Source organism: Heterocephalus glaber, unplaced genomic scaffold (genome assembly GCF_053883595.1).
Source record: "Heterocephalus glaber isolate CG9 unplaced genomic scaffold, H.glaber_assembly_v1.0 deba00001175, whole genome shotgun sequence".
In the NCBI taxonomy this organism is placed as follows: Eukaryota; Metazoa; Chordata; class Mammalia; order Rodentia; family Bathyergidae; genus Heterocephalus; species Heterocephalus glaber.
In genome coordinates, this window is record NW_028258207.1 from 322,181 (window position 1) to 346,315 (window position 24,135).

Genomic DNA, 24,135 nt, shown 5'->3' on the forward strand with positions numbered 1-24,135 from the left:
AGCTGATTGGTTCTCCTGCCTACGTGGGGACAAGGAAGTCACTCATGATTGGACGCGCAAAGCGACGACTCCTGGGGTCCCGCCGGGCGGCGTGCGCTTGCGCTGTCTGTAAAGCTAAACCTGTGGAATTCGGGCTGGGTGTGCAGGGCGTCGTCTGCGGAGCCCATGCTTAGCTGTAGGATTCGACTGCAACCCATAGATAGGGCTCTAACCCTACTGCCCTTTCGACCTTAGTGACTCCGGGGCTCTGCAGGGCTAGGACAACACTGGTGTCGGCTGTAGGTTTCCTCTGGGCCGTAACGATGCTCCTTAGGTTTGCAGCTGAGGCGACTTGCTCTGTCCCATAGCTGTGGAGGCCGTCAGCACTGGAACCCTCGCTCACTGCTCGTGCACCGTACTGTTACTGACTCCCTACGTTCTTCTGGTTTGTTTGCAGCACTGAGGATTGAACCCCGGGCCTTGGCAAAGAGCTACATCCTGGGGCTTTATTTTATTTATTTTTGAGACAGGGTCTCGCTAAGTTGCTCAGCCCGAGCTGGAACTTGCGATCCTCCTACCTCAGCCTCCTTAATACTGGGATGAGGGACGTGCCTGGCTGGTTTTGTGCTTTCGATCAGAGGAATCAGAAGTGCCTTGGTACAGAACAGGCTTTTATTGTTATACTCGAGCGTAAGGGGGAAAGTTGTGGGTGGATAGGAGCCCCGGGCTGATCCAGACAGAAGGAAGAGGGAGTACAGGATGGCTTCTATGGCTCCCACCAGGGAGGGAGGGACACAATCGCAGTGCCCACATGCGCCTGCGCTGTTTGTCCTGCCACACCACGTGACACATCTCATTACCGTTTTAAGTCTGCACCCTCGGGTTTGATTTTTTGCTATGCCAATAAAGTAAAGGCATAGTTTACTATGGCGACTATTCTACCCAGGGTCCCTTGCCACCTGGAAGCCCACTCCTGCCTCAGTGGGTTTGATTTAAATGATTTCTTTCTTGGCTTTGATTCTTGGTATCTTTGCCGGCCACAGGCTGATATCTCAACCTCCTGTCTCTAGCTGTGCTCCTCCAGTGTCACAGACTGGAAGACGGTCCAGGTTTTCAGGGTTCCGTTTTCCTGGTCTGTTCGTTGGCCCCCTGCAGGCAGCCTCGCTATTTCAGGACTGCGAAGGTGTTCTGCTGTGAGGCACAATGGGGAAGCTGCGCTCGCCCGATGGGCCCTGCCGCGGCTCCTAGTGACCAGGGAAGCTCTGCAGAAGTGGCCATGGTCTTCTAGTCCCTCCTGGTGGACATGTTAATGAGGTTGGTTTTCCCTAAAGCACACGGTGCAGAAGCCACTCTGTTCAGAAGGGAGATCTTAGCAGTCTGGACTTCTCCAAGGGGTGGATCCTAGAGCTTCACTATCCTGAGTGGTGGTTGGGATCCAAAGCAGGCTCGTCTGCTTTGCCCAGCCCTCCCTCCACCATCCCTGAATTCAGCAACTTCCATCTCATTTCATTCTCATGTCACAGAAGGGTGAAACCAACGAGGGAAGTGGGGTGACGTCCCTGAGCTGGGGAAGGACTCGGGACTTTCTGGTAGCCAGGCCTGCACTAACTCCACATCAGGGTCCCTCCCCAGGCAAATTCCTCAGAGGCTCTATGGAAAACAGTGGACAGAGGAGGAACCATAGGAGCTGGGTGCATTCCTTGTCCAGCCCTACACAGCCCCATTCCTGTTTAGACAAGTACAGAATGACAAGAAGATAAGATGGTGTTCAGGTGGAGCAGGTGCGGGTGACCACCCTGATTCGGCACACAGGAAGCGCTCGAAGGGAAGAGACGTCTCAGTGAGAAGAAGCAGAGGTTGTGCAGGTGTCCAAAGCCTGGGCCCTCTCCTAGGGGGAGTGAAAGCCATGGATGGTTTCAGGTGGAAGAGCGAAGTCAGCAGTGTCTCAGAGTTTTCCTGGCTTCAAGATGGAGAAAGGTAGGTAGGGCAGTGAAATGAGAAATGAAAGGGGCATTGAGAAGGCTGCTGCCGGTGTACAGTTCAGAGGGAGTGAGCACAACGACCACGGTGTGCATTTGAAAGGCACGGGAGTAGACTCGCTGGACCTTGGTGATGGACTAGGGAGGGGAAACCTAAGGGAAGTCAGGGATGCTCCTGGGGTTCTGCCTTGGCAACCGAGAGACCAGTGATGCCACCCATGGAGGTAGAAAGTGAGGAGAAGCTAGACTGGAATGGAGAGGAATGCACCGCGGTGAACATGTACAATTGGATGTAATGTCACACAGATGTCGGAGTCATGGCTGGGTGCTTGGGGCTGGAACTCAGGGACAAAGGCGGGACCAGAGGTACAGGTCTGAGCAACATCACGTGGCCAAACTGCTTGGGATCCTGCAGTGGGTGAGATGGCCTGAGGTGCATGTGCAGCTTTCCCTCGTGGTAGAGGAAAAGAGGCTGCAAAAGAGACTGAGGAGGAGAAAGAGACCAAAACCAGAGAAGCCTGGGGTCTGAGAATTTAAGGAAAAAAGAGCAATGGAAAAGAAAAGCTAGGACAGCAATGCTATATGGAAAGGTCAAGCAACACAAAGACTAGATCTTTGATGCCCTTGTCGAGGGCAGTGTCAGCTGTGAGGCAGAAGTCAGAGTTTCAGAGGACTGAGAAACTGTGGTAAGGGAAGCAATGGAGTGTCCAATTGGACCACGTATTCTAGAGGTTTGGCTGTAAAGGGGACACAGAAAGAAGGTGGTAGCCGGAGGAAAGGAGTTGTCGGAGCTTATAGACGTTTTGATGGTTGCTCTTTCTTGGGTGAAGGAGGCACCTAGAAGAGCAAAGAAGGCTGAAGAATGGGATATTTGGGGGCTTGGAGAAGAGTTAGAATTGGGCTGCCACATGGCATTAATGACCGGCAGTATACGTAGCAATGATCTACAGGGTTGTGAGATTTTGTCTAGCAGTACTGGCCCAGGAGCAGGCGCAAGGAAGGCAGAAGGTTGGGTTCTTCCAGGGCTGGAGTGCTGCCAGGCAGGCGTGACAGGTGGTGACTGCCAGTGGTGTCAGTGTGTGGGGAGCATGTGATGGGAGTGGTGGACCCTGGCTCTCAGCTAATGGGAAGGGAGTGAAAACTGAAAGGAACTCATCGCTAGAAGACAGTGGGTGGACAGCTGCACTGGAAGTCTCTGCAGGCCAGAGAACAGGGTGGAACTGGGAGAACAGACAAAGGACAGGTTACGAATAATCAGAGGTGGAGCTCTTCTGTGGTGATGCAGAGGTCAGGAGTGAAGGGAGGAAAGTCTGGGAAGAGGACAGTGGCCTGGAGCCAAAGTGACCGTGATGGGATGAGGGCTAGGACCTCAGGTGCTACACCTTAGCCCTGCTGCCAGTCCACTTTGGTGCCAGAGCCACCCAGCTCTGCCAGTCAGCAGTGAGGCCCTTTCCTACAGCACCCAAGGCTCCACATTTGAAAGCTCCAGGTTTATAGGTCTAGCACCGAATTTCCTTCCCACTTCTCGTCCTGGCACATTTACTACCTCTGGTTCAATCTCCTCTTCCAACCCCGAATCTCCTGGGTTTTCTCCTTTGTGTCTGTGATGACTCAGCCTCCTTATCACTTGTCACAGGGACTGGCCCTGGGTCAGTGTGGGAGGGGACCATGTGCAAGGACCTGAACACCAAGAGATAATGATCCCCGGGGCCATCTTGGACTCTATCACAGCTCTCCTGGTCTCATTTTGTAATTTCTATCTGGTTATGTGAGCCCTGGGTCCGCCCATGTGACGATGACTTTCATGAGTCCAGCTCAGACTTCTAAACTGAACAGCAACCTGCACATTCCACTGCTGTGGTGACCTCTGGTAGCCGGGACTCTGCAGAGACAGAATGGAGAGGACATCTATGCTTCATGAGAGGGGTTTATTAGAGGAATTGGCCCACATGATTATGGAGGCTGAGGCATCCCATGGTAGGTCACGTATGAGCTGCAGAACGAGGGGAGCTAGTGGCTGGTTTGGTACAAGTCCATCCCGATGGGGGCTTGGCTGCAGAACCAAAGAAGCTGATGGTGTAACTTTAGCTCAAGGCTGAGTCCTAGGACAGGTGTTGCTGGGAAGGCCAAGAGCCACATAGGGAATCTGGGGTTCGATGCCAAGGGCAGAAGAGCGGTGTCCCAGCTCTAGAGGAGTGAGCTTGTCTTTCGTGTGGCTCAGCAGTCGGATGTGGCCATCCAGACTGGGCGTGGGGCACATCTTCCTTCCCGCCATGGATTCGAATGTCCAACTCTTGTGGAAACACCTTCACAGACACATTCATGAACGATGCGCCAGCATCTATCAGGGCATCCCCAGGGCCGGTCAGGATGACCCCAAAACTAACCATCACAGCACCCTAACCAGAACTCTCAAAGGTGCCTCAAATTCAGCTAGTCTGAGACACATCTGTGATCTCTTCTCTTCCAAATCAGATTCCCTTCTGGCATTCTCCAGATCTGTGAATTCCAGTTCTCTTTACCTTCCTGGTCACCCTGCCTGCATTCCAGCTGCGGCCTCTCTTGCAGTGGCCTCCTGGCCAGTCCCACCACAGCTTCTCTGAGGCATCTCCACTTAGATCGCAGCTTTCGAAGCCGAAGTGATTTTTACAGAATGCAAACTTGACCCTTCCACTCTGGCTCCCTCTTTTCTCTCTAAGGCTTCCCATCCCACTCCTCTATTCTCTAAACTCTTTTTGGGTGGGGAAACGTACACAACAGACTTCATGATGTTAGCCGTTTGAGGGCACAGTTCTCAGTACACGTACACTGTCGTGCAGCCGTCACCAGCACCACTCTTCAGAGCTTTTTAATCTGCCCCAATTAAAACTCGGTGCCCTTTAAAACATTCCCGCCTCTGGTTTTCTTTTCATCCCTCAAAGGAGCCCTGTGGCCTTGCACACAGAGTTCTTTATACTCCCAGATCTCTCCGTCTGAAACAGCCTTGCTCTTTCCTCTGCCCATTCAGCTGCTACTCAGTGAAGCCTCCTCTGACGCCCGAGTCCAGGCCAGAAGCTCCTGTAAATTCTCTCCAGCACCTGCTCCTGCAGAGCGCGGTGGCCACTCGACAGGCTGAGGCAGGAGAGTCGCAAGTTCGAGGCCAGCCTGGGCAACTTAGTGAGACTCTTTCGGGGTAAGTATATGAATAAGGGCTGGGGATGCGGCTCAGCGCTCCCAGGGTTCAGTCTCCAGTAGGGGAGACCGCAGAGCCACTCGTCCCTGCCCCATTCCTACAGGTGGTGTGATTTAGACACTTGTTAGGGGTCTGGGGCTGTCCCCCTGCCCTGTTCTGGTGACACAGCGCCCACGTGGCGCGTCGCTCCGTGGACTTTGCTCCCCCCTCCAGGCTGGCGGTGGCCACGGGCCCCAGACCCGGAGCAGGGCGCGGTCCCGGGGCCTCCCCTCCACCCCAGCAGGAATCCCGCGCGAATCTCGCAGCGCCAGCGGCGAGCCCTGCGCCTCTGGACCTTGGGCCGCAGGTGAGCGTCAGAGGCGGATGAACGTGGGAGGCTTCGTCCCGGCCGCGCCCCTTGACTTGGACGTCCCGGCCCTTTAAGGGTTTCACTCGCGACTCGGGGACCCCGGTGGAGGCGCTCGCGGAATGGTCAGTTTGGGTGCGGGCGTTACTTAGCAGCAGCGAATGAAGGCTCCAGGCGCGCGCATGCGCACGGCCTCCCACCTGCGCCCCGGGACTTGCGCGGGGCCGCCCGTGGGCTGAGTTCGCCGAGGGGACGGCAGAGCCGCCGGGGATTCGTGGAGGCCGCCGGTGAGGCGAGGTGAGAGCGCCGGCGGGCAGGGGCGCCGGGTCGGGCCGGGCCGGGCCTGGGTTCGCGGGGTCGGGAAAAGTGACGCCCCAGGACTGACGAGCGGTAGAGCGAATCTGTCAGATTTTACAAAGAATTAATCCTGGAAAAGACCATTTTAGTGAAGTGAAAATGGAAAGAAACATTTGGAAGCGGTAACGCTGCTGAACAGAATTGAATCGGCACGCTGGGTTTCCTCAGGAAAAGGCTTGCGGTTTTGTAGTGGCTCGGATTTATCTTTTGAGACAGGGCCTCCCGGAGCTGCCCGGGCTGGCCTCGAACTTGTGATCTTCGTGCCTCAGCCTCTGGAGTAGCTGGGGTTACAGGCGAGTAACCCACGACTCGCTCAATAGCTCCGATTTAAATGTTTGCATTTGCAACCTAGAGAACATCTTGGGTCCAGCGTGTTTTATTCTTAGAAGGAACTTAGAGATCAGTTGTACCCAAAAGGTGACTGATGGCCAGAGAGGAAGACGGCTTCAAAGGAGTGCAGGGTTAAGGAGCAGTGGCAACACGTAACCTTAGCTCCTTCCCCACCCACTAATCTCGGATTAATTTTGACATTAGTACTGTAGGAGAAGGAATTAGAGGAAGAGTAACTGTAATTCCAGAGGTTGGATTTAGAGAAGCAGGATGTGGTGGAAAATCATAGGCTTTTGAATATTTGAAGGAAGTTCGAGTTTGAATCCCAGTTACACCTTTTTCTTTTTTGGTTTTTTGAGACAGACTCTCCTCTCACTGTGTAGCCCAGGCTGGCCTCAAACTCATGATGATCCTCCTGCCTCGGCCTCCCAAGTGCTGGGATACTAGGCATGTGCCACCACGCCTGGTTTGAATTCTACTTAATACCCTTAAGCTGGAGAGCTGCAGGATTCACGCCTGTCCAGGGCAGATTATGCTTACACCATAGCATTCAGCAACATCGGCAGTGTGAAAGCTTCATAGACAGTCACCCCTCCGTGTCCTTGGCCGCTGGTCTCAAGTCTCACATAAACAACATCGTATTTGTGTTTAAGCCGCGCACATTTCCCTGTGTACTTTCAGTCATCTCTGGATGGCTTATGTACCCATGTTCAGGACAGGTGTAATTTTTTTCAAACATTTTGTATTGGAAGTTGGTTGAATGCACTGCCCTGGTACTGTGGACATGGAGGAATGTAATACTACTCATGTTCAGGTTCCCACTTTTCTCAGCTCTTAACAGATGACTTACATTGACCTTTATCTTCTCTGTCTGCCCCTCGGCGCCTACAGGATGGACAGATTAGGTGGCCATTTCTCGGGTCCTATGGCCAGTGGTGAATCTAAGAGTGGGTGTAAGCCTTATTAGTTTGTTTTCCTAGCTTAAACTCCTGGTGTGTAAGACCTGGTCAGCTCCTCCACGTGGTAGAGATTTGGGGGCAGAGGAAAGGAAAAGGGGAGAAAAGACAGAAACGAGAGTAGCCTCTGGTGTAGGCACAAAGCCTTTGCTGGTGGACTCGCGATAATCTATGACTTGGATAGTTTGTGAACAGGTGGTTGGGTCAAGATTTAGGAAATGGGGGAGGTAGATTAAAATACTATTTAATAACACTAGTAACATGGGTGTGGTATATTTATTACTCCCTTGTGCTTCTACTTAAAATTGTCTCTATATAAACTAAAATTTTTCTAATTTTCTCTCTAAGTAGAGATTTATTGTGGGTGAGTGTTCAAAATATAGTTCAGAAGTAAGGCAGGGGATATGCAGATCTGCATTTCTTGTTTCAGTGAACCAAATGAAGGCAGTTGTTTGTTCGTGCATTCATTCATTTGCTGGCAGTTCTGATTGTTTCCTAGTTCCAGCCAGGCCTAGTGCTGGATTACAGCAGCCTGTATGAGGGTCTGGTAGGACTGGAAGACAAGCCAGTGTCTCTTTGTGAGGACTCTGAGGCTGAATTTCTCTGTGTGGAATTGATATTTTTTCTGTAATTGTGGCATGATTTTCCAGATTCGTACCACTGCTTTCCTGTTGTGAATCGACTGCTAGTTTTCTTTGAGTAGCTTTATTTTAGCAAACCCTGGGGTTATTGTACCTTTCTGTTTGAAAACGTCCTGTGTTATCTTCCTGCCTTGGTCTCCCAGAGTGCTGGGAATCCGGTGTGTGCTGCCAGGGTCTTGCCAAATTGCCGCGTTGACTGGGCTGGGCTCGTCCCTGCGCTCCTCCTGCTTCAGCCTCCCAGAGTGCCAGGAGGACTGTGCCGCCATGCCCAGCTCCTTTAGCCATTCTTGTAGAGCAAGTGTGTCACTGACACACTCTGCTAGTGTTCCTTCACCTGAGTATGTTGTACTTCCCCTTTATTCTTTTTGTTTTTGAGGCAGAGTCTCGCAATAGTTCAAACTGGCCTTGAACTCACTAAGTAGCCCCTGCTTTGAACTCACAGCGATCCTCCTGCCTCAGCCTTCCTCGTGCTGGGAGTACAGGCATGTGCGCCATGTCCAGCTTTTTCCTTAATTCTTAAAGGATATTTTTGCTAAATAGAGAATTCTGGGTTGGCAGCTCTTTTCCTTTTAGCTCTTGATAAATGTGTTATTTGCTTTTGTCCACTGTGGTCTCTATGAGAAATTTGCTTATATTTGACTTGTTCTTCCACTATAAGTGAGGTATCTTTTTTCTCTTGCTGTTTTCAGTTTTCTTTAGTTTGGCTGTTGTGCGTGCTGGCATGGGTTTCCGGGGGCATATCCTTTCTGGGCTCTGTTCAGGTTCCCGATTCTGTAGGCTTTTGTCTTCTGCCATGATTGAGAGGTATTCAGATAGTACTTCCCCAAAGACTTTCCTCTTGTCTTCCAGGACAATAGTGACAAGAGTGTTAGATGTTTTTCAGATCCTCAGGTCTCTGAGGCTCTGTGCAGTATTTTTCTTTTTTCTTTTTGGTACTGGGAATCCAACTCAGGACCTTGTGCTTGTCAGGCAGGTGTGGTGCCACTGAGCTACATCCCCGGCCCTGTGCAGTATTTTTCAATCTAGTTCCTCTCAGATTGTCCAGATTAGGTAATTTGTGTTCTGTCTTCATGTTTTCCAATTCATTCTTCTTTCCCCTTCATTTTGCTGTTGAATTCATCCATTGAGATTTTTTGCTTCAGTTATGTTTAATTCTTAAAAATTTTAATTCTGAATTTCCATTTGGTTTTTTATATTTTAGATTTCTTCAATGAAATATTTTAAACATTTCTTTAAGTGTGTTCATAGTTGCTTATTGAAGCATATTTATGGTAGCTGCTTTAAAGTTTTGTCAGATAATTTTAGCATCTTAGCATTCAAGTTGAAATTTTCCTGGTTCTTAGGTTGGCCAATGATTTTCTGTTGAAACTTAGACATTTTCAGGTATTGTTATGGGATATGGCTCTTACTGTAATACAGAAAGGTAGAAAGACTTCCCATGTTCATGGACTGGGAGAATTAGTTTTGTTAAAATGGCCATGCTACCAAAAATGATGTACAGTCCAGTGAGACCCTCATCAACATACAAATACTGTTCTTCACAGAACTAGAAAAAAATCCTAAAATTCATGTGGAAGCACAAAAGACTCCAAACAGCCAAAGGAATCCTGAGCAAAGAGGAATAAAGCTGGCGGCCTGGTAGTGCCTGGCTTTAAGATATACTACAGGGGCATAGTGACAACAGCAGTGTGGTTTTGGCATAAAAACAGGGCTGGGGATCTAGCTCAGTGGTTCTGGCGCCTGCCTCGAAAGCATAAGGTCCGAGTTTAATCCCTTGTACCAAAAAATAACAAAACAAAACAAAACAAAAAACCCAGATGCACAGACCACTGTACAGAAGAGAGGACACCAAAGTAAATCCACGCATCTTCAGGCAACTGATCTTCAACAAAGGTGCCAGAAACACACACTGGAGGAAGGACAGCCTTTTCACCAGATGGGTGGGGAGACTGGTTATCCATCCATAGGAGAGGATAGAAATCAGAGCCTGATTCCTCTCCCTGTACAAAAAGCAACTTGCATTGGCTCAAAGTCTCTGATGTAAGACTTGAAACTACTAGAGAACACAGGAGAGGCATCTGAGCATATTGGCACAAACAGTGACTCCCCAGGCGGGACTGCAGAAATGCAGCAAACAAAAGCAGGAACTGACAGATGGGGTCACACAGAAGTAAGCAGCTTTTGCACAAGGAGGGGACCCCCACAGCGTGCAGAGTCAGTCTACAGGATGGGAGGAATCTGGACAGCGAGTCATCTGACAGTGGGTTAATGTCCACAATATAGAAAGAACAACAAAACGTACGAAATCCGGTAAAAGAATACAGGCAAGTCATCTGAGCAGACACTTCTTAAAAGAAGAAATGCAAGTGGCCAATAAATATGTGAAAAAATATTTGGGGTCTTCAGCCCTCAGGGAGCCACAAATCAAAGTTGCAAGGAGACCCCCCTCTCTCCCTGGTCAGGATGGCTGTCATCAACAAACAGCTGCAGAGGGCCAGGGGTTTAGCACAGTGGTTCTGCTGCCTGCCTCGCAAGCACAAGGTCCCGAGTTCGATCCCCGGTACCAAAAAAAAAGAAACAGCCACAAATGCCAATGAGGACATAGAGAGAAAGAAGTCTTTATACACCATTGTTGGGAACATGGATAACAGTGTGGAGAAAGGTGAGAATGGGATTACTTCGGGATCCGGCTGCCCTACTCCCAGGTGTCCAAAGGAAACGAAGTCAGCACACCAGCGAGGTCCCTTTGTGGCCATGTTTTGTGGCACCGTTCACAACCGTCAAGGTACGGAATCAACCTAGGTGCCGTCAGCAGACGAATGGACAAAGGAAATACGGTATGCGTGCCCGGTGGAGGGTTATTCAGCCATAAAGGAGCCAGGTCCTGTCATTTGCATGAAAATGGATGTAACTGGAGGAGTTCACATTAGGCCACGAGTCAGACGTAGACAGACTAGTATTGCACACTTCTTCTCACGTGTAGAAACTTAAGCAAATGATCTGACAGTAGAAGAGGTGCTGCTCTGGCTGGGGTGGGACGGGGAGGGGCAGAGGGTGGCAGGTGGATGGCCGAGGTCTGTGCCCCCGAGGACCCAGGTGCACAGTCCCTGTGTTAATAATTATGATACTAATAAAAGAAATCACCTGTTTCTGCTGGGCTTTGTTGACACCGCTCCTGCTTGGGAAGTGGGGTCCAGTCTCCTGCCAAGAGGGTGTAGAAGTCTGGGTTCCCTCGTGCATTTGTTCCCACCCTGGGGCAGTGAGCTGCTCAGTATTTTGGGGGAGAGGTGGACATTTTGTTGCCTGTTGCCTGGGGAGGGTGGCTTCTTCCTTCCCTGTGGGAGAACACTCAGTACTGCAGGGCCAGGGCACACGCGGAGCTCTTCACCTGCCTTTGCTGGTGTGCAGGAGGTGGCTGCAGTCTTTTTTCCGTGGTGTGGCCTAGGATAGAGTGGTTTTACTGACGGACTGTCTGCTTTGCTAGACTGTACCTTTCCCAGGTCCTTGACTGGAGCGAGCAGCTTTGTCGTGGTGGTGGCGGTTTTTTGGGTCTCTGCTCATTGGTGTTTCTGCGTTGCTGGTTTCTCCAACACCAAGTCTGGACTTTATGATGCAGAAGAATAGGCACAAACTCATGGCTCCAAGGCCCTGACTACTGCCTCCTCCTGCACCTGCAGGTCGCCTCCTGTGTACCTCGCATATAGTGCCCAGGTTTCCAGGGGTGTCTACCGGGAGGGGCTGGAGGAGCTTTACTCCCGTCCTCTGCGACTCTCTCCTTGAGTAGTAGTCAGTTCTTGCCCAGCTTGTCTGCTGTCTCTTAACAGAGCCTAACCTGAACTCATAAACATTACATCCCCACGAACATGAGCCCCTCCACGTTTGTATTAAGACAGTTCTCATCTTTTGGAACACGGAGTATTTTCATGAAGGAAAAAGGGCTAAGGTTGTCCTCACCTCCATTCTTTCCTATTTCCCCAGCAGCGTGTGAAGCCCTGCCATGCGCATGGGCTGCCACATCGCCTCTCACCGCCCTGCAGGGGCACCGCAGGTCACCTTTGTGTAAGGATCACAGGTACCTGTAAAGGGCTTGCAAAATGACGTCTCACTGGTTTGCAGTACTAGCAGCCTGAAATACAGAGTTTTTATTTTTCCTGAATGCTAGTGATTGGAGCAAAGCAGGTTTGGTCACCAAAGACTGAGGGTGGGGGTGGGGGTGTTAGAGAGTGGAGAGCGGGTTCTTGTGGTTACCGTCATTGGGCAGTGCCGCCTGTTCCTTCTTAGGGCAAACACGTTGTCTGGCTTGTAGAGAATGTTCCTTTAAGAAGACAGCACCTGAGAGGGTGTCTAGGGGTGACAGCTGGAATAATGCTGCACCCCACTTTTCTGAAGAAGAGCATGCTTAGGATTCCTGCCTTGTCTTGCTGTGAAGTATTTGTATCCTGTCCCAATTTGTCTTTTTTTTTTTTCTCCCAGTGTCCTTGTATGGCTTGGTGTGAGGCTCTTTTTGGAGTTATTTTGACCCTAAGCCCTAAAATTGGTCTTGTATTTCCCCTGATATCTCTTAGGACTTTGTGCCTTATATCTCTTTTTAAAAATGAGTAAGCGTGTAGCAGAGAGTACGATTCACCTCCTCACCTCTGTCTCCAGGCCCCTGCATGGTGTGAGAGGAGTCAGTGTTGAGCACCAGGCAGGTGTGGATCCCACAGTGCTCCTGGCAGTGGGCCTGGCCCTGATGTGCTTCTGGGAACTTGGTAGCTGGTCAGGATTGTATCGTTCCTGGAGCTTTTCATGGTTTTACTTCCCGAGAGAAGGTGTGGGGAGATGGGACAGATGGACCGTGTGTGTATCTCTGCGGTTTCTGCGTGGGTAAAGGGGGAATAATTATTCATCCACTGCAGACAGATACACTCTCAGGTAGGGGAAATGTTAAATCAGTCAAATGGAGAATGGAGCAGCAGGTTCTCCAGACTCTTGGTAGAAGGAGAGAGTTGGTCTAGCTGGGCCAGCCTGGGAAGGTGTCCTGGAAGGGGTGGACTGCGACAATTCTTGATCTGGACCTGGGTGTGGGCCGTCTGAGACCTGACTGCAGGTCCGATGGAGGCAGGTGGAAGTGTGCCTCCTGGGCTCCTGTTTTGGAGGGAGGAAGGATGTGGATGCTGGGGAAGTTTGCAGCCTGAGGGTTCCCTGGAAGAGGGGTCTGCTGCGTTTCCTCTCAGCATCCTGGCAGGCAGAGGCCCTGGCAGGCAGAGGCCCTGGCAGGCAAATCTGTGAACAGGACTGTGGACTGGCGGAAGGACCCACGACAGCTGTCCTGGCCACCTCTGTAACCCCAGGTGTGCAGGTTCTGCCCTTGCAAACCAGGCTTTGCCCCTAGCCTGGGCAGGGCTGCTTTCTGCCCCAGAGGGACCTTTTTTAATTTGCCGAAGGCACCGTCAGGGCTCAGATCTGTTTCCTTGTGTTTCTTAATATGCTTACACATCAAGGCCAAATATTTAGCATCTTGCTGTAATGCAGTTTGCTCAGTGACTTCCTTTAGCCATCTGTGGGGACTCAGTCATCCTTTTGAAGACTGGCTCTGTTAGACATTTGCAGGGTTTCAGAGGACATGCTGTCCGGGTCCATTCCTGCTGTCCTGGCGACCAGCTTAGGGGTAGGTGCTGTCTCCCTGCCTTGCTCCGTCTCCTGCCAGGGCAGCTAACCTGCTGAGCACCTTCTCCCTGGGGACCCTCCCTGTCCCTGCTGCCCGAGTGTCAGGCACTTCCTGTCCCCTGGAGCCCTCTGTGCTGGGCTGCTCCCTGCTTCTCGGTCTCATCCCCAGGGCTGGGTCCTGGAAGGGATGGATTCGAGAGAGAGGCATGGAGGGTCCCGGTGAAGGAGAGCTGGGCGGAGGCGGAGGGAGGAGGCCGTCATGGCCCAGCACCTCACTAACCAGGTCCCCTGGCCTCCGCCCACCCACAGGAGTCCCCATGCCTCCTCCTGAGGACCATGTCCATGATCTTCTTCGCTAGTGTGGTACGGGTGAGGGACGGACTGCCGCTCTCGGCCTCCACTGACTTCTACCACGCCCCGGCCTTCCTGGAGTGCAGGCGGCGCCTCAAGGCCTTGGCCCTGCACCTGGCCAGGCACCCGGGCCGGGGCTCCGCAGAGAGCTGGGACTTCCGCATACAGTAAGTGCAGCTGAGACGTTCCTCCCCCTCCCTCCTCCTCCTCCTCCCTCCCTCCTCCCCCTCCCCCCACCAAGGCTCTGGTGGGACACCTTCCCCGTATGAGGGCTGTTCTCCTCAGAGAGAAGCCTGTGACTTCACAGTGATATCTTGGGTACCTCAGTATTTTTTGTTTTTGTTTTGTTTGGCTTTTTTGGCACCGGGGATCGAACTCAGGTCCTTGCACTTGTCTGCTGTGGCGGGAGCACTGAGCTAAATCCCCAGCCCTTGTTTGTTTGCTTTTGAGACAGGGTCTCCCTTTGTAGTTCAGGCTGGCCCTGATCTCACTCTGTAGCCCAGCCTGGCCTCGAACTTGTGGCGCTCCTTCTGCCTAGGCCTCCTGAATGCTGAGTTTGGCCATTACTCTTGGCTCTCACCATTCTTTCCACAGAGGAAGCTGAGACTTTCTTTTCTTACAGGTGTGCAGTAGCACACCCTTTCACAGTTAAGGGGTTATGTGCTAGGGCTGCCGAGGCAGAAATGCCTTCTCTCTCTCCTGAGGCTGGAGGTCTGAGCTCCAGGTGTGGCAGGGCAGAGCTCCCTCTGCAGGCCTTGAGGAGGACACTCCCAAGGCTGCAGTGCCCCCTGGTGGCAGTCCCTGGTTTCCTTGCCTGGCAGGCACTCCATGGTCACATGGCCTTTCTTGTTTCTGTGTCCAATTTCTCTCTTCTTGTAAGGGTAGCAGTCATTAGAAGAGGGCCCTCCCTACTCCAGAATGACCTTGTTTCATCTTACCGACTCTGTTTCCAAATGGAACCCCATCCGGCGGCCTGGGAGGTAGGATTGCTGCCATCTTTTTAGGACACAGCCCACAGTAGGGCCCTCTGACCTATAGGAACAGCTTGTCCTGAGGGGACAGGTGCTCTGAAGCACAGCTGTCCAGGGAGCCACCCTGTCCTTCCTGAGAAAGGATTTTTGTAGGGAGTTCCAGCTATAACACAATGTAGAACATTAGAGCCTGAAACCCTCCTGCTGGAAATGCCCAGAAACATGGCTGCCCGAAGTGTATAGTGGAGCTTGGAAGAAGCCCCAAGGCAAAGGGAAGTGAGGATGCAGGTGGTGAATATGTGCCTGTGTGCCCGTGCATGTGTGTTTGTGTGTGTGTGTGGTGACACAGAGGCTCCTGGCGACTCACAGGTGCTGACAAGGCCTTCATACACGTGGGGCCGGGGCGGGGGTCAGGGTGAGACCCTCGCAGAGGAAGGAGGGTGCTGGCCGGCGGCAGTCCTGCAGACAGCATGCTGCTCAAGGGCGCGCTCAGCTCACCTTTGCCTCAGCTGTGGTGGTAAAACAGTCGCACCTCAGAAATGGGGCCTCTGCGCCTGTTCGGCCTGGGGGCTGCAGTAGCAGTCTCAGTTCCCCAGAGTCTGGGAACCCCCATTGTTGTTGGGCCAGACCCAAGACACCCCTGGGGGAGCCGGCCTGCCCTGCAGCTCGGGGCTGGGGCTTTGAGGGAGGAGAAGCCCCTGTGATGAGCTTAGTGGAAGATGGTAGAGCAGGAGCAGGTACCACCCGAGCCGGTCCTAGCCACCCCAGCCAGGTGAGCCGCAGCCCCCAGAACTCAGGCTGATGAGGAAGGGGGCAGCCTGAGGAGGAGCAGAAAAGGAAGAAATGCCTTGCATTTGTTTTAAGAAACCAGAAAACAGAAGCACCCCTCATGCCTGCCTAAGTTGCATGGTGTTGGGGACTGGCACCGCCAGACGTTAGAAAGACACAGTCTCAGAGCTCAGTCTCGCTGAAGAGTGACGTGCGCAGCAAGCAGCCCCAACTGTTTGAGGCCAAAGGAAGCAGACTTGGGTGGGCTGTGCTGGGTGTGGGCGGGCCCTGGCCTGGCTCCTGGTGACGCAGATGAGATGCTGCTCTTCTGTTTCAGCTTTTCTTCTGCCCGGGATGTGGCCTGCATGGCTATCTGCTCCCGCCAGTGCCCAGCAGCCATGGCCTTCTGTTTCCTGGAGACCCTGTGGTGGGAGTTCACAGCGTCCTTCGACACCACCCGCATCGGCCTCGCCTCCAGGCCCTACGCCTTCCTCGAGTTTGGTTCGTGCCTTTTGCTTCCACGTTTCCTCTCTCCTCTCCTGTGTGTGGTGTGTGTGGAGCTCAGGGGGCTTTGATCCTCAAGGAAGCAGGTGGGAGGCATAGCCAGGTGACATGAAGCCACGTCGGCCTTCACAGCAGGAAAGGGCCAGGAAGCCTGGAGGTCCTGGCTTTTCAGCTCTGCAGAGCTGGGCGGGGAGGGAGGGAGAGGCTCGGGATTGCTCACCCCAGGCCTCAGACACTGTCCAGGGAGCCATGGCTGCTTATCTTTGTAAGTAGGGTGGAGCTCAGCCCTGCTCCTTCCCCGTGTGTTACGTGGCTGCTGCCACCCTGGACAGTAGAGGTGGCTTCAGTGACAGAAACCATGCAGCCTACAGTCTGAAGTCCAGGACAGTTTGCTGGCCCCTGCCTGGGAGCAGGGCCACTCTGGGGTATTCTTCTATCATGAGGGAAAGGGGAAACAGCGTGGGCAAGTTGGCTGGTGATTCCCTGTTTTGTTTTGTTTTTTGGTAGTGGGAATTGAACTCAGGGCCTGGTACTTGCCAGGCAGGCACTGTGCTGCTGAGCTACATCCCTGGCTCTCCCTGGGACTTTTAAATTGTACTTTATCAAAGTACTAGTGTGCAGCAGTTTGGAAAAGCACGTCCTCTCCTGAGGAGCTTGGGAAGTGCTGGCGTGGCAGAGAGGCCTCGCGGGTCCCTGGGGCTCAGGAAGCCACGTGGCGACGGGGTGTGTATTGGTCTGTTTTGAGCTCTTGGGGAATGAGTGTAGAGGGTAGAGGGAGGAATGGGGCAGCTTCTGTGGGTTCTGGGTCAACATGGGATGTCCTTGAACAAGGGGCTGGCCGCCCTTGGTCCGGGCTGGTGCGGGGCCAGTCCCGCCTGCCCTCTCTGGCTCCTGTGCTATACCCAGCACGGTCCCTGTGTGGCCCTCCGGCTGGCCCATCAGCAGTGGCATCGGCACCCTCTGATGGTGTCACCTCTAGGTGCTGGGGTCTCTTGGTGGACCAAGAGCCCTGCCTTGGGTCAGCCTCACTGCCGCCCTCAGCCCTCTTCCTGTCTGTCCCAAGCAGGCCGCACACAGCGTCCTCGGCTGCGTTCCTCTCCCCGTCTGTCTGTGTGCTGCCTTCCTCCAGCGCGGTGGGGGACCTGGTGGGAGGCCCTTCCGGAAGGAACGGAGTTAGCATTGGGCGTGATTCTCCTTTGCCCATGTGTATGAAATTTCACTCCAGACACTTTTTAGGATTTGGTAATGAATTCATATTAAATGGAAGAAGTAAAACCAGTCTTTCAAACATATATCCTAATGTGCAGAATATATGCACGTTCATTTGTAATTTTTTTCAAACAAGCCTTTTGGAGATGATTAGGCTGTATGTGCAGCCTAGGGCTTCCCCGTCAGGTGTGGCCGAGTCAGTCCCTGCTGCCTCTTTGTCGCTGAGGCCCTGGGCCGCACCTGTGCAGGCTGGGGGCACCGTGTGGCAGTCATCTGACCTGGATGTGTAACTCGCTCCCAGGCCTGGCGGACTCGTGCGCTTGCCTGGAGATGTGAGCTCTGTTGTGCGCTTGTGGCCTCATGCACACACTCAGCCTGGGCTGCTCTTTCTGCAGACAGCACCATTCAGAAAATGAAGTGGCATTTTAACCACGTGAGCCCCTTGCAGATGAAGAGCAGCTTGGAGAAAGTTCAGGAGGAGCTTGACTTCCAGCCCCCTGTAGTTCTCTCCCTGGAGGACACGGACAGGGCCAACGGCCTGGCGAACGGGCACACACCCGTGCATGCAGAGCCCGGTGAGTGGCCTCCCCTCTGTTGCTGACAAGAAGGCTGCTGTCCTTGTCGGACAGGCGTGGATTTCTCTTTGCTAGAACTGTGTGCTTGGGTGGGGCACAGATGACAGGCTGACCCTGTTGCCAGGTGGCTAAGAATGTGAGCGTGGATGGTGCCCACGTGCTGGACAGCCGGGTTAGCATCATTGACTGTTGGCGCTCAGCACACGATGGAGCATGATCATTTTTCACTTCTTGATTTACCGTGACATAAAAGTAAACTCATTACTAACTAAAGTAGTTGTGTGCAGCCCAAGGATCCTGTAATAGTGTAGGAGTGGGTCGTTACCCGACAGAGCTGTCCACATGGTAATAGTCTAATTATTTTAACTGTTTTCTTACTGAACTCATTGCTTGATTTTAAAGTGCTGTATTAAAAGGCTTCATGTTTTTGGCTTAACTTTGTGTTTTGGTTCAGTCTGTTTCACAGGATAAATTCCCACATTCGCTGTCATGCCAGTCCGTACGCTGTCCTCACTTACATTAGAAGAGAGAGCACTTAACTTTTGTAGACAGAACACTAGGTAGCCGACCCCCAGGCTGCTCCTGAACACAGGCTACTTTGTAATGTAATGTAATATAATATAATATAAAATAATATAACAAGTGTTTTAAACACTTAGGCAAGAGGAGCAAGTCCAGAAAGTGTCAGTTTGCCCACGCCTAGGGCGATTTACTGGTTTGACTCAGCTGATGGTCCCAAGGCTGAATCTTTACAGGAAGCTCTCTCTGTCCTAACAGCACCTGTGAGCTGCTAGCAGGATTCTAACACTGACAGGAGCAAGTTGGGTCTTGCTTGGGGTGTGTGCTTGAGAAATGTAAGACCAGAAGGGTTGATTCTAAAAGATCATAGTGAGAGAGGAGCAGCATTCAGTTGTGTGAACCAGAGCCAGGTCCACCAGTTACCTCTAGAGAAAGGAGCGCTTGTTTGGTGGTAGTTCCAGGAGCTCACCAGTGTCCCTCCTCTTCCCAGGTATTTTAGAGTTAAAAAGAATTAAGTTGCTGTAAATTGCTCTAGAAGTACTCTGGGCTGAACATTATCAGAAAAAGAGTAGAACGTTTTACAAGCTGACGGGTGAGGTGTGTAGCAGGATGCTGCTGGACTCTGACAACCAGTTTCTGAGAAGAGTCCTGGTCCACCCTGGTAGCATAAAAAACTATTCAGCTCAGGGCCGGGGATTTGGCTCCGTGGTTCTGGCGCCTGGCTCCCAACCGCAAGATCCCAAGTTCGATCCCCGGTACCAAAAAAAACCAACAACACTATTCAGCTCAGGCCTCCCTGTCATGGGTGCCGCCCTGGGCTCTGTGGGTGTCTGGAAGCCTTGCTGGCTGCCACCTGCAAGATGCGGTACCACCCTGTGCCAAGGGCGATAATCGGGAATGTCTCCTGACCTCGCCCCACCTCCCGGGGCAGACCACCCAGCCTAGAGCCACTGCTGGAGTGGGAAGGAAGTCAGGCGCTGGCAGACCGTGCCTGCCTAGGAAAGGGCTTGTTTCCGGCGGGCGCTCAGCTGGCTCAGGCCTGTGCTGTCCTCCACTACTGCCTTTTCCCCAGCGCGTTCCTAGGTCTGTCCCCGGCAGAGGTCTGGTTGTGCCTCTGCTGATCCTTCTTTCACAGAGCCGTCGTTTTCACCAGGCGCGTGTTTCTCGTTGTCCAGCTCCGCGTTTCCGCATGGAGCCCGTGAGCGCCCTGGGTGTCCTGTCCCTTGTCCTCAACATTATGTGTGCCGCTGTCAACCTCGTCCGCGGAGTTCACCTCGCAGAGCACTCCTTACAGGTAGCCTGGGCTCTTCACACTTCTGCTGCGGCACGCGGGGTAGAAGGAGCCGAAGGGGACGCTTTGTGTCTGTGAAGTTACTGTGCATTGAATCTCTGTTCGATGCACGTGCGGAACTAGGGATTGAACCTGGGCTTTCACACTGGGCAACATCCCCAGCCCCCCTTTAAATTGCGAGACAGGCTCTCGCTAGGTTGCCCAGGGTGGGCTGGCAGAGAGGCCAGTGAGAAGTGGGCAATTTGCTGGAAGGAGACCGGACCAGCGTCTCCCTGTGAGTCACACCGGGGGCTGCCTTACTCTGGGGCAACCCAGCGGAAGTTGGGTTCTCGGCCTGCACAGTTCAGGCTCCTCCTTCCCCATAGTCCGGTGTGAATAATGCCGCAAGCGCTTGCTTCTCAGTGCCTTCATCAAACAGCTGCATCCCTAGCAGATAGTGATATAGTTCTCCCTGCTGGACTGGCCATCTCAGAGCAACTGTTCCATCCTGTTTTAAAATAGTTGTAAATCTTGAAGTATGTTACTACTTGGATAAGGAAAGGAACCATCGTTAGCATAGGTATCTTTAGAGTAGAGCGATAATGCTCCGCTCTCCCGCGTGTGGCCGCTGTCTGCAGTGTGGGCTGGGCCAGTGCCAGCCGCCTGTCACCACCTCCTGCCATGCAGCATGGTCTCCCTCTTCCTGCTGGTGGTGCTGCGGCTGGAGGCCAGAAGCAGCCCCTGGCCAGCGAGACGGCCGAGGTGTGGTGTCTGCCTGGTGGGTCTTGGGTACAGAGCAGAGTGTGGGTCCAGAGGCCGTGGGTGGTTGGAGGGAAAGCAGGAGAGGGGCCCGGTGCTGCGGAGCAGCAGGGCTGGGAGGGGAGGGGAGGGCAGAGGTGGGGGTCTCCTTTCACCTCAACACGCCCCTTGTGTTCCTCTTGATTTCTTTAGGTTGCCCAGGAGGAAGTTGGGAACATCCTGGCCTTTCTCATTCCTTTTGTAGCCTGCATTTTCCAGGTGGGTGAAACTCGGGTGTCTTGGTGAGTGGGTTAAACCTCTGGCCCTCTTTGTCGTTTTGTTACGGCTGTCAGCGAGTTCCTGATCCCGGCTTTGTTCCCCCACAATCCTGGACCACACTGAGCCACTAATGAAAGAACCTTGGCGCATCCTGACGAATCCTCACCTTTTACGGAGGAAGAGCTTTGGGCACGGAAAGGGAAAGCCACTTGGCCAGGGCTACAGGGACCCCGAGAGTAGCTGATCCGACAGGGACCCCGACAGTACAGGGCAGAAGTGGCCCTGGCCGGAGGTCTGCAGGAACGGTGTGGGTTACAAACCTGTGAGGAATGCAGTTTGCTTTTTTAAATAGTGACACTTTTTGATTCAGATCTGCACCTCAGGGAGTGAAACAGAAATGAGGTCATTAACTAGGGGCTATGGGCACGTGCAGTCCTGCACGCCCGTAATCCCAGCTTCTCTGCAGGCTGAGGCAGGAGTATCGCAGGTTCAAGGCCAGCCTGGGCAACTTAGTGAGACCCTGCTGGGGCGGGGGTCAGTGGGAGGGAAGTACTGGGGTGCGGCTCAGTGGTACAGCACTTGCCTAGCTGTGTGAGGCTCAGGCTTCCATCCCACTACCACAGACAAGACAAGAACGAGAGGGCTTTGATTATTCTTCAGTTGCATTCAGATAAACTGTGTGCTTCAGAGCTGGCATAAAAAGGAGCTTTTGAATCCTCTGTGGGTGAGTTTATTTCAGTAAAAACCTGACTTTTATTCTCTTGCCTTCTCCATTAGGCCAGGATTTTAGCACTTTCTTTGCATGCTTAAGCTTTTGTTTTTTCTAAGTTAAAATTTCTTTTTTTTTTGGTACCGGGGATTGAACTCGGGACCTTGCACTTGCGAGGCAGGCAGCAGAACCACTGAGCTAAATCCCTGGCCCCTAAAATTTTTTGTAGGGCACTTCTCTGCTCTTCCACATAGATCTTAGAATGGTTTCTTTTCTTTTTCTTGGTACCAGGGATCAAACTTGAGACCTTGTGGTTGAGAAGCAGCTGGCACCACTGAGCTAAATCCCCGGCCCCTAGAATGGCTTCTTTTTAAGAATTGCTGTACCTGATTGTGAAAAGGGAAGTTTTCAGGGGCCATTAAGTTGTCAGGGGGATTTAGCTCAGTGGTTCCACCACCTGCTTCTCAAGCGCAAGGTCCCAAGTTTGATCCCCGGTACCAAAAAACAAACATACAAACAAAAGGAAGTTTTCAACCCAAAAATGAAAATGCACTTTTTTTCTTTGAAAACTAGTCTCTAAAACCTGGCTGCAGCGAGTGGCAGTTCTATGGAGCCTGCCTTTCAGGGCTGCAGGGGCCCTAGGGTTCCTCCTTCATTCCTTCAACTGCATTCCTCCTTGGCTAGCTCCTGCTCCGAGGGCCTCTCCCTCCCTCCATAGCCAGAACTGGCATTGAATTGCTCTGTGTTCTGAGAATGTGCTCTTTTAAAAAATACTAAACTAGAAATCTGTTCCCAGCATTTGCAGAGCGGGACTAGCCCCTTTCTGTGTGGTCGCTTGCGCGAAATCCCAGTGGCACCCCTCCTGGGTGCCTTCTTCGCTCGGAGATCCTTCCATGGTAGTGCTCAGTGTGGTGCTGACTGGGAAACCTGGCCAGGGAGAGCACAGCACCTCCGGCCATGCTTGCTGGAGGAGAACTGCACTAGGGTCTCCCAGCCTGGCACCTGCCCACCTGCCCCTTCCTGTGCCTGCAGGTGTGCTGCCCCTGGCTCCCCTGTCACACCTGCTTCTCTGTCCTCTCCCACGTGCCTGATTGCACCTGGGGTCAGCAGCCCGAGCTGCTGGTAGTGAGCCAGTCCCTGGGTCCATGAGGGCGGCGGATGCCATGCCGCGGTCTGACTGTGGCCTTGCGGTCGTCCCTAACAGCTGGCCGTGTGGTCTCTTGCAGTGCTACCTGTACCTGTTCTACAGTTCAGCCCGCACGGCGAAGGTGCTGCTGCTGCTGCTCTTCATCTGCCTGGGCAACATGTACCTGCACGGCCTGCGCAACCTGTGGCAGATCCTCTTCCACATCGGTGTGGCGTGTCTGTCCTCACACCAGATCCTCATGCGGCAGCTGCAGGAGACACAGTCGGACTGCAGCGTGTGAGGATGCGGTGGCTCTGGCTCTGCCCTGAGGGTTGGTCCCTGCCTCCTTTCCTGCCCTGCCTCAGCCCACTTCCCACCTGTGAGCTTCCTTTGGACCACGTCGGGCGCAGGGCTGGAACTCAGGTCCTGGCAGGGCCGGGTGCCCCATGTGTGGTGCTGCAGACCACAGGCTGGTCCGCCCCAGGGCATGCTCAGGAGGGCACCGGAGAGCAGGCGGAGCCTGGGGTCTGCTGAGTCAGCCTCGCAGTAACGGTGTCTCCAGGAGCCGTCCTGAAATCCGGGTCTGTTCTGGAGCCCAGATGGGGCTCAGTGTTCTTCTTTTGAGGAGAGGTCAGAACAGGGTGAATTAAAAACTTATGTAGGGTTCATAAATACAAGCTAGATAAATTTTGTTTACAGTTTTGAGAACTTAGGTTTGCTGTACCTTTGGAATATTTCTATTTTGGATATAAATTGAACTTCAGTAGGACAAGAACAAATTTAAGCTGAGAAAATGGCAAAGAAGCCTGAGTTTATTTAATTGTAGAAGGGTGTCTGACCCTTGTAAGGTGGAGGGACCATGAGAGCAGAGAAACGTGTTGTGCTTCCTTGCAGGGCGTATCTGAGTGCTTTTTAAATTGGGTGAGCAGCCAGCACTGGCGGGTGGTCAGCCTCGAGGCACGCGCAGGGACAGTGTGCCTGACGCCAGCCACACTGGAGGAGACCAGGGAAGGGGACCCTGTGGTGCGTCCCAGACCCTCTCGGAGAGGCGCTGTCACCGCCTGTTGTTCTGCTGCTGATCCTGTGCACCTCTACACAGAGGGCTGCTCGAGTTAATTACTCCTGTACCTTTCCTGAGAATCTGGATTGGATCCAGGGCCTCATTTTTAATGAACAAAAGCCAGGATGTAGCTGTGTGTGTGGTGGTGCGAGCTTGTAATCCCAGCACTGTGGGAGGCTGAGGCAGGAGGATTGCCAGTTCAAGGCCAGTCTGGGCAACTTAGTGAGACCTTGTGTCAAAATAAAAAACAATTTTGAAGGGCTGGAGAATGTAGCTCAGTGGAAGGGCTCTAGGTTCAATCCCCAGTACCCTAAACAAACATAATAACAGAAGTAGATGTTAACTCTCCAAAATTTTATAAAGGTATAACTGACGCATTATTAAAACAATTGATTATCATTTTCCAAAATAGGGCTCTGAGTGAGGTCCCTTAGGTCTCTGGGTGGCCCGTCTTACAGAGCCCACCCCCGGGTTGTCTGAGAAGTCTGGAATCTGAGGGGCTTGAGCACAGCTGCCTGGAGCACTTGGGCTTGGGCCGTGCAGCTTGATGAGCGGCAGGTCGTGTTCCGTGGCTTTTACAAGGGGAAGCCGTGACAGGTATGAGGACGGGCTTGGGAGAATTCAGCTGTGTTTGCTTATTGCTGCTG

The 24,135-nt window shown here is 52.8% G+C and overlaps 1 protein-coding gene across 7 annotated transcripts; it reads left to right on the forward strand.

Annotated features, from left to right (window-relative positions):
* Positions 1-95: 95 nt before the first annotated feature.
* On the forward strand, positions 96-23,897 carry Sec22c (SEC22 homolog C, vesicle trafficking protein). 7 transcript variants are annotated; one of them, XM_087210681.1, is made up of 9 exons: positions 96-1,293; positions 1,714-1,956; positions 4,966-5,130; positions 13,719-13,927; positions 14,641-14,740; positions 15,837-16,000; positions 19,482-19,600; positions 20,528-20,593; positions 22,529-23,897. In XM_087210681.1, exons 4-9 carry the CDS (start codon positions 13,746-13,748, stop codon positions 22,960-22,962), a joined length of 1,065 nt encoding a protein of 354 aa, XP_087066807.1. In that variant the 5' UTR covers positions 96-1,293; positions 1,714-1,956; positions 4,966-5,130; positions 13,719-13,745; the 3' UTR covers positions 22,963-23,897. The 7 variants fall into 7 exon arrangements, with proteins under 7 accessions (XP_087066807.1, XP_087066806.1, XP_004835155.2 ...); XM_087210680.1 differs by lacking the exons at positions 96-1,293; positions 1,714-1,956; positions 4,966-5,130 and adding an exon at positions 5,177-5,773; XM_004835098.4 differs by lacking the exons at positions 96-1,293; positions 1,714-1,956; positions 4,966-5,130; positions 14,641-14,740 and adding exons at positions 5,206-5,773; positions 17,608-17,787.
* Positions 23,898-24,135: the final 238 nt, after the last annotated feature.